General features: G+C 43.4%; 1 protein-coding gene across 1 annotated transcript; it reads right to left on the bottom strand.

Annotated features, from left to right (window-relative positions):
• Positions 1 to 2098: 2098 nt before the first annotated feature.
• Positions 2099 to 4646, bottom strand: GSPT2 (G1 to S phase transition 2). The gene is made up of 2 exons (XM_059158038.1): positions 4523 to 4646; positions 2099 to 4415 (listed from the first exon to the last, which is right to left on the bottom strand). Exon 2 carries the CDS (start codon positions 4402 to 4404, stop codon positions 2521 to 2523), a length of 1884 nt encoding a protein of 627 aa, XP_059014021.1. The 5' UTR covers positions 4405 to 4415; positions 4523 to 4646; the 3' UTR covers positions 2099 to 2520.
• Between the last annotated feature and the right edge of the window lie 12316 nt (positions 4647 to 16962).

The following is a 16962-nucleotide window of genomic DNA, read 5'->3' on the forward strand; positions in this document are numbered from 1 at the left end:
TACCAGAGAAAGATGCTCAAAGTGAGTAATGTGGGAGGTCTGCTAACTTCTACCCAATCCAAACCTTCTCTTTTCTTTCTTTTTGGGTCTCTGCTGAAAGTTGGCCCCTTTCCCAGAATTTCAGTTTGTCCCATAATGACCAGAGAAATAAAGGAAGAGGCTTGGGAGAAAAGCTGCCAAGAGCCTATGGATTGACATTTATTGAGAAAGCCTTAAGCAGGAAGTTCACCATGTATCACAGCATGTAGCCTGACTTGGGGAGATTCTACATTATCTTGGTTGCCAGATGAAGCTCTGAAGAGAGTTAAGTTAAACTGGCCTGAAATGGAGGCAATAGGGAACCTCTGAAAGGACACAGCTCTGTACGCACCAGGGAAAACTAGTGTGTTTGTGAACAGCCCCATGTTTGCAGTATTGGATACTACCATCAGATATTAAGAACTAGAAAGGAAGGCATTCAGGACATTAGAAAGAAATGTTACCCTGAGTTTAAATCCAGTTTCCTAAAGAGCCAGGCTGGTGTCTCCAATCACCTGGATGATCTGTTTCTCACTGAAATGAAAAGAATTAGTTTCTGACATCTATTTCCAGAAGTTTATGTCCTGGTCTCTGAAGTTGTGTGTACACACACACACACACACACACAGTTCAGAGCTCCTGGTGGAGAATTTGCCATTCAACTGGCTATTGAGAAAGACACTAAGGAGCCAGTTTTTGAGGGGAAATTATCCAAACTGGATGGGAAAAAAGTTCTGTCCTTCCTTGTAGCTTTGGTCTATTAGTGAAAGATATCTATAATAATCCTATTGGCAAATTACTAAAATTGTGGGAAAAAAATGAAGTTGATGTAGCACCAGAAATAATTTTAAGGGGCTGCAGGGTAACACTTCTAGCAGACACTGAATTGGTCTGTATTTTGTACAAAATTCAGAGCATAGAGGCAAGAGAAGGAATCTGAAATAAAGATGAAACTCTTGCCACTGATATTCTATTATGAAAGTTCTGGGTCCAAGGCAGTATGAGCTGTATCCCTGTGGATTAGGTTAGCTGACATAGGACAAAAGAAAAATCCTTATTTCCCATTTGGGTGCCCCTGAAGATCTCTGATGGATGATTCACAGAACCATGCTATTAATGCTGTTAAGACCCGTGGCTATCTCTGACAGGTCAGAAATCCTGGAGGTCCATGGGCACAGAGACCAAGGGACCATGAATAAGGGGACATGGTCTTTGCCTAAGCATAGGCCCAGGTTGTTCTGGTAGCCAGTCTCCACCCCCATCCAACCAGCCCATGAGTGTGAGGAAATGGCCCTGCCCACCACTGGGCAGGTGTTTGTTTACATTGGGTCACTACCAACTTACCAAGACTGAAAGCTCTTGCAGTTGTTGATAGTTATGCAGGTTATAAAGCCACTGTCCTAGCAATCGAAGTAGCCATCTCAAGACGGAGAGCAGAGTGTTTTCCTTAATACAGGGTACAGAGACAAGTCTAGTGTCTCTGACTGAAATGTGGGTTGTGATCCGATGGTAAAAATGAACTTTTATCTTTCCTACCAACTCCAAGCACAGAAGAATACAAGGGTGGAATGGGCTCATTTCCCAGCTCGGGGCCCACACTAACACTTATTTTTCAGTAAATGACTTACAGCCCTATTGAAAGCATGTATTTTCTCAACCGTCATGCCCCTTACTGTGTTGTATCCCACATCACAAGTCTCATGGTGAACAAAGCAAAAGTGTGTGGATAAGAGTTTAGTCAACATAGGGTCTGAATCCCCAGGTATGTTTGTAATGTGGAAATGCTTCTTCAAATCACAAGTGGGGAAACAGAAGAGCTCCTTTATTGATTCAAATTGGATAGAGAAAACAAAGTTCACTGGGAAGAGCCCTCAAATAGATTCGTTTTCCAAATGAAAAACTTTTAATACAAACCTGTGCAGTTTGTAAAGGCGCATTTAAAACAGTGAGTGGAGGACAGTTTTTAAAAGCCCAAGTAATAAGATGTGTTCAATGACCTGAGAAAGTAAAAAAGCTAATTGAAAACTATTATGTACAAATTTTTAAAAATATTCAAAAGCATTTCAGATACCAAGAAGAGTTTCAAATGGAATATTTTATTGACATGTTAGTTGTCTTTTTAACATGTACACACACACTGACACACTCTGATTGATCTGCGTGGAACAAGGGTTGTCTAAATATCCTAAGGGAAAATGAAAAATTAAAAAATATATTAATTTTTCATTGTTATAGACAATTACACCCACATCACTTACAAAGCTATCACGGGTTCTGTCCAAGGAAGCAAAATGGCATAGGAGGAGGAAAGTTGTGGGTCAATTCAACAGTAACATAACTGAGATCTCAACATGAGAAAGCTGACAAAACACGGATTTTTGCTGTGAATTTTCTCTTTGCAAAAGATGAAGAAAAGTCTGTCAGTGGGCAGTAAATAAGAGAAAGTGGTGAACTTTTGTAGTCAATTCTCACAGTATTGTGCAGGGGCATCAAGAAAACTGCTTAGTCCTTCTCTGGGACCAGTTTCAGAACTTTTCCAATCGCAATGGTCTTACCCTCATCTCTTAAAGTAAAACGACCCATCTGAGGAAAATCTTTGAATGTTTCAAGGCAGATAGTCCCTGCTGTCCTTAAACGGGCAATGCACACTTGATCTTGTTTCACGAAGCGGGGCCGTGTCTTACTTTTCTCTCCTGACTTTTTGTCTACCAAGGAGATTAAGGCTGTTATCTCAACTTCCTCAATACAAGTATGAATGTGCAGCACCGCATTATAGCCTGGACAGATGATGGACTTGTGCTCAATAATCACTATCTGAACGTCAAAGGTACGTCCAGAATGGCACAGATTATTAGGGTCACAAAGTATGAATCCTGGAAGAATCTCTTCTTCTTCAATTCCCTTCAGTCTGATTTTAAGGTTTTCACCTGGGGCTACATAATCAGTTTCAGCATCATCAGAAAGAATTCCAAGAACTTCCACATTGTGTTTGTTTGGCATCATCACAAGCTGCTGGCCCTTAAAAATGGATCCTGATTCCAGCTTTCCCAGGACCACGGTGCCCATATCCTTGTACTTATCCACAATTGGCAGTCTAATTGGTCCATCAATTGATCTGTTGAAGTTTGGCATATTATCCAAATACGGAATAAATGGTAATCCAGTGTACCAAGGGCAAAAATCTGATTGCTCTTTAATATTTGCCCCTGTCAGCCCAGAGCAGGGCATAAAGTGAATGTCCTTTTTGGGACTAAAGCCAACTTTTTTCAAAAAGGGCACCAGTTTTTCTTTACATTCTTCATATCTCTCGCTGCTCCAATTAACTGTGGGATCATCCATCTTATTAATAAGCACTACTAAATGTTTTACCCCTGCTGTTTTTGCCAACATCGCATGTTCTCTTGTCTGTCCACCTTTCTCAAATCCAGTTTCAAATTCTCCTTTCCTGGCAGAGATTACTAGTACAGCCAGATCAGCTTGAGAAGCACCACCAATCATATTTGGGACAAAACTCTTGTGGCCAGGAGCATCTAAAATGGTGAAATGTTTCTTTTCTGTTTCAAAATAGGCACGACCCACTTCTACTGTTTTACCTTTGTCTCGTTCTTCCTGATTTGTATCTAAGGCCCAGGACAAATACCAAGTTTCTCTGTTTTTTTCTTTAGCTTCTCTCTCATATTTCTCAAGTGTCCTTTTGTCAACCATTCCTGTCAAAAACATTATTTGTCCTCCAATGGTTGACTTGCCAGCATCTACATGCCCAATGAACACCACATTTACGTGTTCTTTTTTAGGAGCACCTGAAGGCACGAACACGGATTTAGATTTTCTCATTTCCTCTTTATCCATCACTTCCTGGCCACTTTCTTCTGGGGGCCCTGAATCTCCCAAGGAACTACCCCCTGGCTCAGCTTCACTTACTTCTTTATTGTGCTCCCATGACTCTTCTAGGATCATCTCCACCTCTCCATTTTCTACAACAGGTTCTGAAAGTTCCATGGTAACGGCTGAATTGGAACCTTCATGCAACACTAACTGTTCCTCTTTGGAATGCTCCACAGGTGCCCCCCGTCCCAGCTTTTTACCTTGAAGGTCGCCCGCGCCGGTGCAGGTTTCATCGATGCTGGTGATGTCGGCCGGGGGGGGCTGCAGCTGGGCCGGGCCCCGCAGAAAGGACGGCACGAACTCCGCGGCGTGTACGTTAGGCACGAAGGGTTTGGCATTGACGTTGAGCTGACGGCTGAAGGCCGAGCTGAGATGCTCCTGCTGGGCCTCGGCAACCGCCGAGGAGGCTGGGTCTCCGCTCGGGGCCGAACCCGGGGCTTCCATGTCCACCTGGTCCCAGCAGTCGGGTGCTGAGTCGCTGCTGCTGCTGCCCGGATCCATGGTCTGAGGACCTGATGGGTGGCGGGGAGGGAGCGGGGTTAACACTCCAGAAAGAGCGGGCTACGCCGCCAGGGGGTAAGGCTGCAAGAGCGAAGTGCCAAAGGGAAGCGACGCGAACCTTAGCGGCAGCGCAGAGGCAGCTAAGTCCCCCAACACTGCATTCGCAACTGCGGCAGCAGCAGCAGATATGGCGGATCAACCCTCTCCTCTTCTGTGTGAGCGGATCTCCTCCCCCAAACCCCAACCACTTCCGACTCCTCCACCGCCGACCCAACGCGGGGCGTGGATTGACCCCTCGCTGCCATCCGTACGCTCGGCCTCCTTAGTTCTCAGCCATGGGCTAAGTCCAAAAGTAGGATTTGTAAAACGAAATTTTCCATTCATTTTTGTTCACACGATCTGGGAGAGCAATTTGACGCTGTAATGATTAAACCTAGACTGGCACACCTGATTTACAATTCTACTCGAAGATCCAAGTAAAAACGGGAATTGCTATTGAACAAATGGAGGCAGGAGATGGGTTAACTACCCAGAAATCTAGCAACCAAAGGAAGACATTAGTGACTAGAGAGGCACTAATGAAATACATGAAGATGTAGCTGAACCTAGGAAATACGACATAAGATCACTCATTAATTTGAATACCAGAGGCTTTTTGATTTTTTCTTTTTCCAGAGGGGCCCTCCCCCACCTGACCCGTAACCCTGTAACTCTTGCTGATGGCTTCTGTGGTGTAAGGATGGGGTTTTAACTCGTTTTCATGTGAAGCACTGTGGCTGTGTGTGTGTGGAAGGAATGCCAAAGGAAAACCTAGGCCCAGTAAAGCTGCCCAACTTACAGCTTTTGTGCAGGTGCTTGAACAATGGCTACCCTAAAATGCTGTGTTGGATCACACAGGCAAGCACTGGACTCAGCTCACTTGTATTCCAACCAACTGTATCCTGCTCCACTCACCAACAAACCCCCCCTCCCCCGTACACCCTGGATCCACACACTTTCTTGCCCCATTTGGGAGGCTTGGAACCCTGCTCACTGCTGCTATTGCTGGTACTGGATTTGTCCAAGAACAAATAAGTGTCATGTTGGAACCTTCCTCAGTTAGTGGTAATGACATGAGGCTGTGGATGCCAGCCTAATTAAACTGATTAAGACCCCTGAGATGAACAAAGTCCATAGACACTAATCAATAGAATCTCACCCTCAGTGAGAGTTTATAACATTTGAGCCAAAGCCTGGAAGAGCTGGTCTGTAAATCATCTTAATTTAGATAAAACTTAAATAGAAAAAAAAACGATCTTGGGAAAATACAATTTGCAAAGTACAAGATAAGGTCATTAGTTGGATATTAAATAAATCCAACGAGTCAGAATATTTCACAAATTGGTGACTGATTTATAACTTAGCGATTTTGTTCTCCAGAGTTTAGGATTAGAAAAAATGTTTTGTGTCTAACAGACCTGTACCCTTCATGGTTTTGGTCTAGGGCTGCCACTATGTTACTAGTTCTGTGCTGTTCCCAAGCCATTAGATATCAAACCCCTTTATTCTTTTTCCCTCTGGTAATGGTTTAATTATTTGTTGTCACATAAAAAGAGTGTGCATGTTTATTCACAATGAATAGGAAGAACTGAGAGGTTGAATGTGCAGAGACCCTTGGACAATACTCCACACATGTGCTGGAGCCTTTCTTGGGCATTCTGTAGACCTTGGATAGACTTAATAAAATGTCTCTAGGAGAACTTATCAAGCAAGGTTTAGGCAGTTGTGTTCACATAAGATTAGTACTAGCAAGGAAGCAGCACAGACCTGGGATGTTTGATTCACCTGGGTCAATTGAATTGATCATGGGAATGTTAACCTGACTACTATTTATTAATATCTCTGTTAGAGAACAGAGGATTTTTCATTTCTAAAACCTTAAAGAAAAAATGAGAAATAGTGGCAGGAGGTCCTCACAAGCCATCATCCTTGGGGCTCAGGGCAGGGGCAGGTCCACCCAAGAGATAGAAACATTAACAATGTTTACAATGATAACAGGGATAATAAAATTAGAAAATAAAATACTCATTTGACTGCATTTTTATATAAGTTGTCTCAGTACTGTCAACACCAATATGATTACAGAAGGTATCCACCTTTTTTCAAAAGGTATCCATGTTCTCATTGGGTACATTACAATTAAACTGCATCTATTTGGTGATAACTCACTTTGTTGAGTTTTTTAGTAGCAGGTCATATTTCAATTATTTTCTATGGGTTCTCTCATTTCATTTTCTCTACCATTCTGTGAAGAAGGTAATCTTAAATCACTCTCTCTTATAGTTAAGAAATGGATGTTTAGAGAGGCTGAGTGAATTATCCAAGGTTACATAGCTAGTAAATAGTGGACTTGGTGTTCAAACATGGACAAAAAGATTCTAAGGCCATACTGGCTTGTAGCATCTATTATATAACAAGAAAGGGATTGGGAGATTTGGTGAGTATAAATCACAAATGGAGGAAGGGGACAAAGTCTTATATTATCTTTAGAGAATGGAAATATGGATGAATTTAAGGGAGAAAGAATAATTCAGTTGAATTCCTTTATGAGCAATTATGTTTTCTTCCTGAAGTAAGAGATAACTGTGTGGAGATTCTGAGGGAAGATTGCAATAAGAAAAACGAGGAATGGGGGAAGATACAGAACAAACTTTTGGGGTATAGGCAGGTGGCTGACTTGGGAGTTATAAAATTATTTTTTTAAGAATTCCAATTAAACAAAACCATAATACATAAATACATAAACAAAAACATAATACAGTACTCTGGATTTGGAGATTCCCTTTTTTCTCCAGCATACACCTAGCATCATCAAGCAGCCTAGAGCACAAGCCGAGTTCTAAGTTTCATCCAGGATTGAGGAATAGTAGTATTAGATGGGCTAAAAGGAGAGCAGGAAAATATCAAGGCACTAGTGAACACATGGTTCAGAAGACTGTGTTGGATGCCTTATATTAGTTCTCTCAGGATATCTTTGAGGTTTGTTCGTAAACTTGTCTCTCTATTTTAAAGCTTAAGTCTCCATTTCCTAGAGTTTTTACTCCTAAGGCTGCTGATGCTTTTACTGCTCTCAGTCTGATGCACACTGATCAGATTTACTTTAAAGCCACTTTAAATGTAGAGAGATGTGGAGTAAGGCAAGCTTGATTTGGAGCCATGGATCCAGTTGAAGAAGTATCTTCACTGAGATAACTCTGGTAGACTTTCCTGCTTTTAGGTAGGCAACTAATACACACTATGCCTAAGCCAACAGTTGCACTGAAAATATACTGATTTTTCTCACTCCTCAATGGTGGTAGCAGTGACAGTTCCCCTTGGGGCCAGTTCTGACATATGTAATCATTCTTAGAGGCCATGAATACACTTACATCTCCAGGCCCTATAAGGACAATATTTAAAAGCCTCTAACTCTCCAATTAATTTCTGTGCTATCAACAGAGTTTTCTATTAACAGCAACCAAAAACTGACTAGTAGAAGTGACAAAAAAGCTGGGGTTCAAATTCAGGGTCTAGCATTTCAAAGTATTTCCTTTCTTAAGTTTCTTTAACCACTTTGTGCCTCAGTTTCCCTAGATAAGTGAAGATAAATCCATACTCAAACATACACCCTGGGGTGGAGGTGCAAGGATACATGGCTGGTACAAGAAACACAGAGGCTGAAATTACACGATAATTCAGCACGTTCATTACTACTCAGATACCACTACTACAGTAAAGTACATGACAGCAACATCACTCATGACTGAAATGCCTGAAAGCCAAGCCTCGGAGTATGCATAGAGAAAATAGCCTCATTTGAGTTTAAACTGCGGAAAATGTATCTCCATTCTAATGCAGTCTCTATGGCCTACACTGTCCACACCACACACTCTAGGAAGTTATCCATCCAATGGTCCACATACTAGGTGAGAACAGAACTACAAAACTAAAGCCAAAGAGGCAATCTCGTTATTTTCAGAAAAATTTACACACAATTATGGGGAATATGAAGAACATTGAAGCTTCACCATTGATGATTGTAAACCAGAACCAAAACCAGATACAGTAACATTCAAGGAGGCATACAAATAATAATTATGTGTCATCATGGAGATATTAATGCTAGTTGGTTATCAAGTATTTTATATATATATAGATATATATATATATATACACACATATATACAAAATGAAATATACCCAAATAAACATTTCCACCTTAAATTTATATAAAGTAATATATCATTTACAGATCAATAAGAAAAAATATTAAAAAGAAACAAATATTAAAATAAAATTTGGGGAATCAATCTCCACTAGTATTGAATACCCTGATAGCCAGTTGCTGGAATAGTACTTCCAGAAAGTAGTCAAGTCTGGGTTAAAAGGAGAAAAAAGGATCCCCATATGTTAACACAATAGCCAACCAACTCCCGCATATAGTCCGGTGACCTGTGTGTAAATATTACTGCCATCCCTAAGAGCACTGGGGTAAGTTCAGCGTGTTGTCAAATTCTCCCTCATTTGACCCAACATTTCTCATATAGCAGCTTGTCTTCAAAAAAATTTGCACATCCGGGCATTGTATGATTTATAATGTTCTGACAATCTTTTGTGGAACCCATTTCATGTCGATACAGGAGAGCTAGCTCTTAGCCTCGTATTAGAAATCAGAAAAGTGAAGTTTGAGGAAACGGAGGCTGGTCACCAAAGGGTCTTTGACGCGACCCAGGTCAAACACTTGGCCTTCAACTTGCACAGTCGTAACTGGAAAAACCACTGAGATGAAGAAGCAGAATAAAGACACTTGTTGATTTGCTGACAAAGTACTCCCATAGGAGTGCTGGGACTGTGATAAGGAGGGGGCTCTGTTAGGGAAAGAGGCAGCTGGGCTCTGCAAGTTTCTGGGAAGTAGAGCAATAGCAGATGATGGCACAGATGAGCACAGAGAAAGCAGTGTGAGTGAGACTTAATGGTCATGTGAGGAAATGAATTTTGGAAGCCAAGAAATAATCAGACCCATGAGTTGAGGTCACTTGTCTCCCACCGCACCCCCATTAATGTAGAAAGATCCAACGAGGGAGTGAGTGTTAAATTTTCTGATCCCAGTGCAGTACTACTTGAATAACACCAAAGAGGGCAAAGGGGTAATGTCAGTTTCAAACATTTGTTGGAGGGGAGGCCACAGCAATATATTGTTGTGACAGAACAATCAAGTATGATATCAATACACCTCACTCAGTTCTTTGACATACTTTCAGCACACATTTACTAAGCGCCTGCTGAGAGCTCGCTCCTGTGCCAGCAGACTGAGATTGAGTCTGCGTCACTCAGGGACAAACTGAGTGTCAGTAAGAATCATAACTAAGATGGACCTAACTAAGCACACCAACTGCGATTAAATATCGAGACCACAGCGACTCAAGAGACACAGACCTCACAGTCACCATTACTAAATGCTAGGAAATAAATTCATTGTTTTGAAATTGGGTGAGCAGAGGCAAATAATGAAACAATTGTCCCGTGTTTGGCATATGAACTGTAACACTGGTTCCCAAAGAGTGGATGAGGGAAGTTGCTCATCAGAGAAAAAGTCTATCTCATACATAAAGAAGGGTAGATAGAATTAAAATATCTCCATTTTAAGCCTCAAGGGATACTAGCGCCCCATGCTGGCATTATAAAAAGAGGGGCAGCCATGCAGTATGTGCCTCCTGAGAGATTAATGCAACACTGCCTCTGAGACTTTCTTGCCAAAATAGGAAGACTGGATCAGAAGAGGACCCCGGCTCTAATTCCCTGTCACAAATGGCAGAATTCCCTTGTTTCTGATGGCTGGACTAACATTCCCCTGCTCACATGTCCTTCCTGTCAAGAAACAGAATCTTCCACAGAAGACCCCTACATGTGGCCCATCCACTTCCGTGGGCAGAACTGGGTCACGGGGCCACCACCGTTGGAAGCAGAGGAGGCTGGAAATACCATCACCTGGCAAAGGAGAATGGGATAGCAATCAATGACTGCACTGGAGAAATCCAGAGTCCCACCCTGGGATCGGGCATGATCCCCCCCCCCTTTTTTTTTTAAACAAAATCAGTTTTTCTTACAATTGGGCGTTGGTAGGAAAGGCTGTTGGATCAGAGATCAATAAATCCAGTGAGAAAGAGAGGCAGGGCTCCTAGGATCAAAAACACAGTCAAGGGTAAGGACTGAATATGCACTGAAGGGGGTAAATTCACAAAGATTGAGCCACATACCGTTTCTAGGCACTTTCATACCTGCCACCTTCTTCCGTGCTTCCAACCGTTCTATAACACAGGTAGCCGGCATTAATCTCCTTGTTATGCATGAGGGACCACAGACTCCTAGAGAAGGGGCGAGGTGGCTTGTTCAGGGTTCTGATTAGTGCCTCTAAGGCACATTATTTTCCCTCTACCCTGGTCCATTGTCCCACCTCTGACTTACTACATTTACCGTGGGAAACAGAAACGGGGGAAGGGAAAGGGGTCCGTTCTTTCCTCAGCGCAGTACAAGACATAGTGCATGTCAGGAAGGGGACACACTTTTAATTCTGGCCACTTCTCTGATGATGGGAGATGGTGGCACAAATGGGGCTGACAGGGTAGACACCTGATCCTGCCTGATATGGGCTGAATTGCGTGCCCGCATGTTTCCTATATTAAAACTTTAACCCCCAGTACCTCAGAATATGACTGTACTTAAAGATTGGACTTTTGAATACGTGACTCTCAGGTTGAAATGAAGCTGTGAGGGTGGTCCCCACTCCCATCTGACTGGTGTCCTTATGAGAAGAGGAGATTAGGACACACGGAAAGAAACCAGGGGTGTGTGAACCCAGACAGACGGCATGTGAAGAGGCAGCAAGACGGTGTCCATGTGTAAGCCAAGAAGAGAGGCTCCAGGGGAAACCAACCATATGGGGACCTTGATCTTGGCCTTCCTAACTCTGGAACTGTAAGAAAATAAACCTTTGTTCTTAAGGCCACTCAGTGGGGGACATTTTGTTGTGGCAGCTCTTGTAAACAAATACACTGCCCCACACTATCCCTGCTGCCCATGCTGCACAGCCTGATCCAGCGTGACATATGGGATCACACGAGCGCAGCCATGCACTGACACAAGAAGACTTCAAGGCCTAACACACCACCACGGAAAGTGGCTTAGAGACTCAGCGATCTTACCATACTCGGAGGTAGCTGCCACCCTGGTCGTGTTGCCAGTACGTCCGACCGTAGTTACAAAGAATGCCTCTGATGTGCAACTGGTCCCACGTGCCTCTGTTGTGACATCAGAGGCTTGACGATGTCCTGCCAGAACATCAGAGGAAGTTCCCAGAAGACCTTTCTGATGCCCCATACTCCACTTCATGCCAGTAATAGGTTGCCACTCACAAGGGCAAAGAGTTGTTCTTCTTTACGTTGACTTTACTCCCCTACCGTGTTTTACCCCAAGCCAGAAGGGTCTGACTCGGTTCTCCTCCGTCCTTAGTGTCCATCCTTAAAGGACTGTGTTTCCTGACGTGAGAATCCTGCCAAACTGAATGCTCTGTTCTCTAGTTAGGTAGATGCGTGTGACTCAACGCCATTTGTAGACTGATGAGTTCTTGGTGTGTGAGTCTGTTTTGAAGAGTACCGGCAAGAGGGAGATTCCCATTATTAAAACAACTCAGGATCTAGTCTTTGGACTAGATATTTAATATTTAATATTGCATTAAATTTCAATCAGTGTTTTCATATGTCGTGAATCCTGCAGACTCGCCTGTTGTTGTTTCGCCTGTTCCGCCTGTTGTTGACATGTGACATTCCCTCTTTCCTCTGAAAACTTACTGTAGACTTACTCAGCTCTTCATAGAAAATCCAGGCACTGAAGGTAAGAAACATACCTGCTCACAGTAGATACTGTAGGTGAGCAAGAGCAAGGACACAGGAGGATGCCCCGTCATTATTAATTCTACTAATTATTCTGTTGATAGTTCCGTGTTGCCTATTAGTTATAAAATCTGTCTTCAATAGATGAAGCAAACCCTTCAGATACCCAAATGAGAAAGGAGAAGTAGTGTGGTGGCTGAGTGCTGTCTCTGTCGATTATATTGGAGGTATATCAGAAAAGAGTCCCCTAATGTGAGAGAAACGGTGAATAGGTTGTGTCCACCGACACTGACCCTGGGGGCAAAAATGGTTTTTGTTTGTTTGTTTGTTTGTTTTTCTTTCCACAGGAGATGGCCGGGTTTCTTTGATGAGAGTTAGAAGAGAGAGTATAATTTCTCTGCTCTGCTCTTGAAGTAATTCACTAAGAAAAGAAACTTCACCATCAGGGGTCTGAGAATCCGGTGTAGGTAATTTCTTATCTCACTTAATTTAATCTTGAATAGAAAATAAAGGGTCTGTGATGAAAAAGCCTTTCAATTCTCTTCTGTCTCACAGAATGGAGAACACCCCTCTCACTCATGTACTGAAACAACACATCTATTACTGGGAGACTTGTTGGGGAAGGGGAAGCCTTACTTGATCATTGCCTAAACTCACCCCTAAAATATCTGAGGTCTCGGGACGCCTGGGTGGCTCAGTTGGTTAAGCCGCTGCCTTCAGCTCAGGTCATGATCCCAGCGTCCTGGGATCGAGTCCCACATCGGGCTCCTTGCTCCGCAGGGAGCCTGCTTCTCCCTCTGACTCTGCCTTCCACTCTGTCTGCCTGTGCTTGCTCTCGCTCGCTCTCTCTCTGACAAATAAATAAATAAAATCTAAAAAAAAAAAAAAATAAAAAAAATAAAATATCTGAGGTCTGGCCGACAAGGCATGCAGTGAATACAGTGGGATCCCAAAGGTTGGTTCCACATTTTTCTTGCCAACTGAAAAGAAAATGGAAACCTTGTATTTCTAACTTGAACAGTGTCTTTAGGTTACATGCTACAAGACCGTTAGGCTTGCAAACATTATGCTAAGCAAAGCAACCCAGACACAAAAGGACACGTCCCTTAGGATTTGACGGATGGTTCAATGTCTAAAAAGGAGGCAAAATCAGAGAGACTGAAAGTAGAGTAGAGGATACCAGGGACTAGGTGGGAAGAGTAGAGGGGGAGTCATTGTTCAATGTGCACAGAGTTTCTGTTTGCAGTAGTAAACGGCTTGGCAAGAGTGGTCACAGTTGGACAAGATTGTGAACCCAATTAGTGCCTCTGAATTGTATACTTCAAACGATTACAGTGACCGTTTCACACCCTAAATATGTTTTTGCCACAATAAAAACATTTTAGGGCTTTTGATCAGGAGGCGGAAGTGTCTCCCGAGGGCCAGAGGCAGCCTTCCAGAAGGGGTACCTAAGTCTGTCTCTGGATAATGATGGCAGAGCCCAGGCAGTGTCCGGTACCCAGCAAGGGCTGCATAGGTATTAGCTGCTGCTGAAATCATCATCTGCCCTGCTCCTTCTATGCACAAGTTGTGTCTCTGCGATCCCATGGACAAACCCGTGCGCCTGTCAGCCTTCTGACTGCCCTTTCCCTGAAGTTTCCCCTGTCTTCCCCCTCCATTCTGCCGGTTCTGGTATGCTGTTACCTCAAATGTGCAATGCATGATGTCAGTGATGGTAGTTTTTAGTTTTCCATTTTTCAGTGTATCCATTTGATTTGGAAGTTCTAGTGTCCTGGGGCGCCTGGGTGGCTCAGTGGGTTAAGCCTCTGCCTTCGGCTCAGGTCATGATCTCAGGGTCCTGGGATCGAGCCCCGCATCAGGCTCTCTGCTCAGCAGGGAGCCTGCTTCCTCCTCTCTCTCTCTCTGCCCGTCTCTCTGCCTACTTGTAATCTCTGTCAAGTAAATAAATAAAATCTTAAAAAAAAAATAAATTCTAGTGTCCTGATAAAACCTCACGTTTGTCATCCATATTCTTGAACATATTAATCATAATTATTTCACAGTCCGTGTCCGATAAGTATACTATTGGGGTATTCTGGGGGTGTTTATCTCTTCCTCTTTCTCTTCATCTGGTTTTTGATGAGCCTGGTGGTTTAATTAAGTGCCAGGCATTGTTTACGGAAAAGCTGAGTGCTCCTGGAGGATGTGTCTCCCTCCGTAGAAGTTTTACCTTCTCCCTGGCAGACACCCAGGGTAGGGGCCATGACATCAGTCCAGCCAGGGGCTGAGCTCCAAGGGTGCTCCGGGCTTTTTATAAAGTTTGCACCACCTCAGGTTCCCCCTGCCCCGGATGGTAGGTAGCCCTTCAGGGGTCCCCACTGACAGTCTGGGGTGTTTTCTGGGGGCCCTCTTTCCGGTGAGTTCTGCAGGCACGCCTCTTTTTACTTCCCTACACCCTGGGACTGCTGAGATATCTGTTGAGGCTTTGAACAGCTGCCTGTTCAACTTCCTAGTCTCAGGTCCTATGCAGCTTAGGTATGGAGGAATGCCTCCAGGGAGAAAAGCACCCAGTACAGGTCTCAGGTCTGTCTGCCTTTCTTCTTCCTAAGGCCTCGACTTCTCAAATACTGACTGCTTTGTAAGTCGGACTCTTGAGTTTTGTTCCCTAGCCCCATGAGTTTTCTGAGGAGCTGCTGTCTTCTCTCACTTGGTGGGTTCTTTGTCTATAGAATGATGCCCTGTCATTCAGGGCACTGTGGCCTTCAGCACTTCCCTGAGGGGAGAAAAGTAGCACAGGATTGCTGCATTCCCCTGCAGAGATTCTCTGTTTTCCAGATTTCCTCTACCTGGATGTGCTGGGCAGAGAAGAAGCTCTCTGATGCCTTCAAGCAATGTTGGCTATCTTCCCCCCCTTTATCCAGACTTTTGTTTTTCTCTGTGAGATAATAGGACTGAAACGGGCTCTTTCATCACGACCATAGGTGGAAGTGGAAATGACCCCTCCATGAATTTTACGTCTGTTGTTTTTTGGTTTTTTTTTTTTTTTTTTTTTTTTTTTGTCTAAAATAAATACACAAATCCTGCTCTGAAATATGTTCCAAAAGAATATTAATTTCAGGAGCTTGTCCTACCAGGTATTAGTAGAATGCTGAGGTCTGAAACACACATTTTGACAAAGCAACAGCTACAAAATCATCAAGGAAAAATGTGTGACCTAACAATTTTTTTCTGCAATCAAATCTGTCATTCAAGTATAAAAGCAATAGGCAAAAAATTGGAAGCACGTGCTAAGTCAGGGACATTTATTCTAAGGACTCTGCTTTAATGAATTTGGTATCGTACGAACTCAGTCAATAACGATAGAAAACCTGAGGCAAATAGACCGCTATTGAGAGCCAAATGTTCATAAGACTAACAAATCAAGTGAAAGAGCTGTAAATAAAGCTAACATTTTTAAGGCAAACATAGAGGCATGGAAAGAGAGAGAAGGGTATTCTAACCGGATCTTTGATCATAGCTAGACATTAGTAAAGAATGTCCAAAGGACAGATTAGGAACATTGCAAAGAGCTGTACTTAGAAAAAATACCGACAAGAATGTTGGTTTGCGGGGATGATAGCGGAGACTCGCTTCTTTCTGCTTCTGCCCTCTAAATTCAAATGAATTCCTTGGAAATATTTCAACAAATTATCACAAAAAGAGTGTAACCGGTGGAAAGGAAAATGTGTTCTACCTAAGGACCTAAGGATTTGAATATCTATGCCATGGTGAATTCCCTGACCTTTGTCTTCTTTCTTTAAAAGATCGTATTTATTCATTTGAGACAGAGAGATACAGAGAGAGAGACAGAGAAAGAGAGAGAGGGAGAGAGAGAGAGAACATGCACAAGGGGAGAGGTAGAAGGAGAGGGAGAAGCAGACACCCCACTGAGCTGGGAGCCCAAGGCAGGGCTCCATCCCAGGACCCAGAGATCATGACCCAAGCCCAAAACAGATACTTAACCACGTGAGCCACCCCTGTGCCCCTACCACTGTCTAGAATTAAATCGAGTTTCAGTGATGGGCATCAAAGAAACACCAATACTCCTAGAAAAACACAGGAAGAGAGGAGAAAGAAATAAAGTACACAGACACAGAAAAAAAAAAACAAACCCAAAAAACAAAAAACAGAAAACAAAGCCAACAAAGAAAAAACAAAAACAAAAACCAGGGTCTGCTTTCAATGGGTGAACATCAGGAAAAATGGAAGCTCAACTGTGACATAAAGGAGAGATGGACACACAAGAGAAGTACCAAGGGAACTACCTGCAGCATTTGCAAGAGCTAGGCCTGGCCTGCGGGGCAGGTGCATCCACTCTGCCCCTCCAAATGAAGGAAACAGCAGGATCCACCTTCCCAAAGCAGCCACTATAGCTGATTCTCAGAGGCCTGACCCACCTGTGCACTTCTCAAGACCACCACAGTTTTTCCTCACCACCTGCTCAGGTGACTCCAGTAGGCTTCATGTCTCCTAGGTGTCCCTTCAATGGCAGAAGGGGATCCAAGGCCAGCGTCTCTCTCTACTCCAGCCAACAGAAAGGTTCCAACTGTATATGGTGGCTCACGTCATTCCGCCCAGCAAAACATCCTGGCCAGGCGCCTGCAGTTCCTCCACTCATTGGCAGAAAGCAACC

Source organism: Mustela lutreola, chromosome X, assembly GCF_030435805.1.
Source record: "Mustela lutreola isolate mMusLut2 chromosome X, mMusLut2.pri, whole genome shotgun sequence".
NCBI lineage: Eukaryota > Metazoa > Chordata > Mammalia > Carnivora > Mustelidae > Mustela > Mustela lutreola.

What these genes read in the sequence shown, in the direction of transcription:
- GSPT2 (XM_059158038.1), bottom strand. Translation starts at nt 4,404, where the DNA reads ATGGATCCGGGCAGCAGCAGCAGCGACTCAGCACCCGACTGCTGGGAC.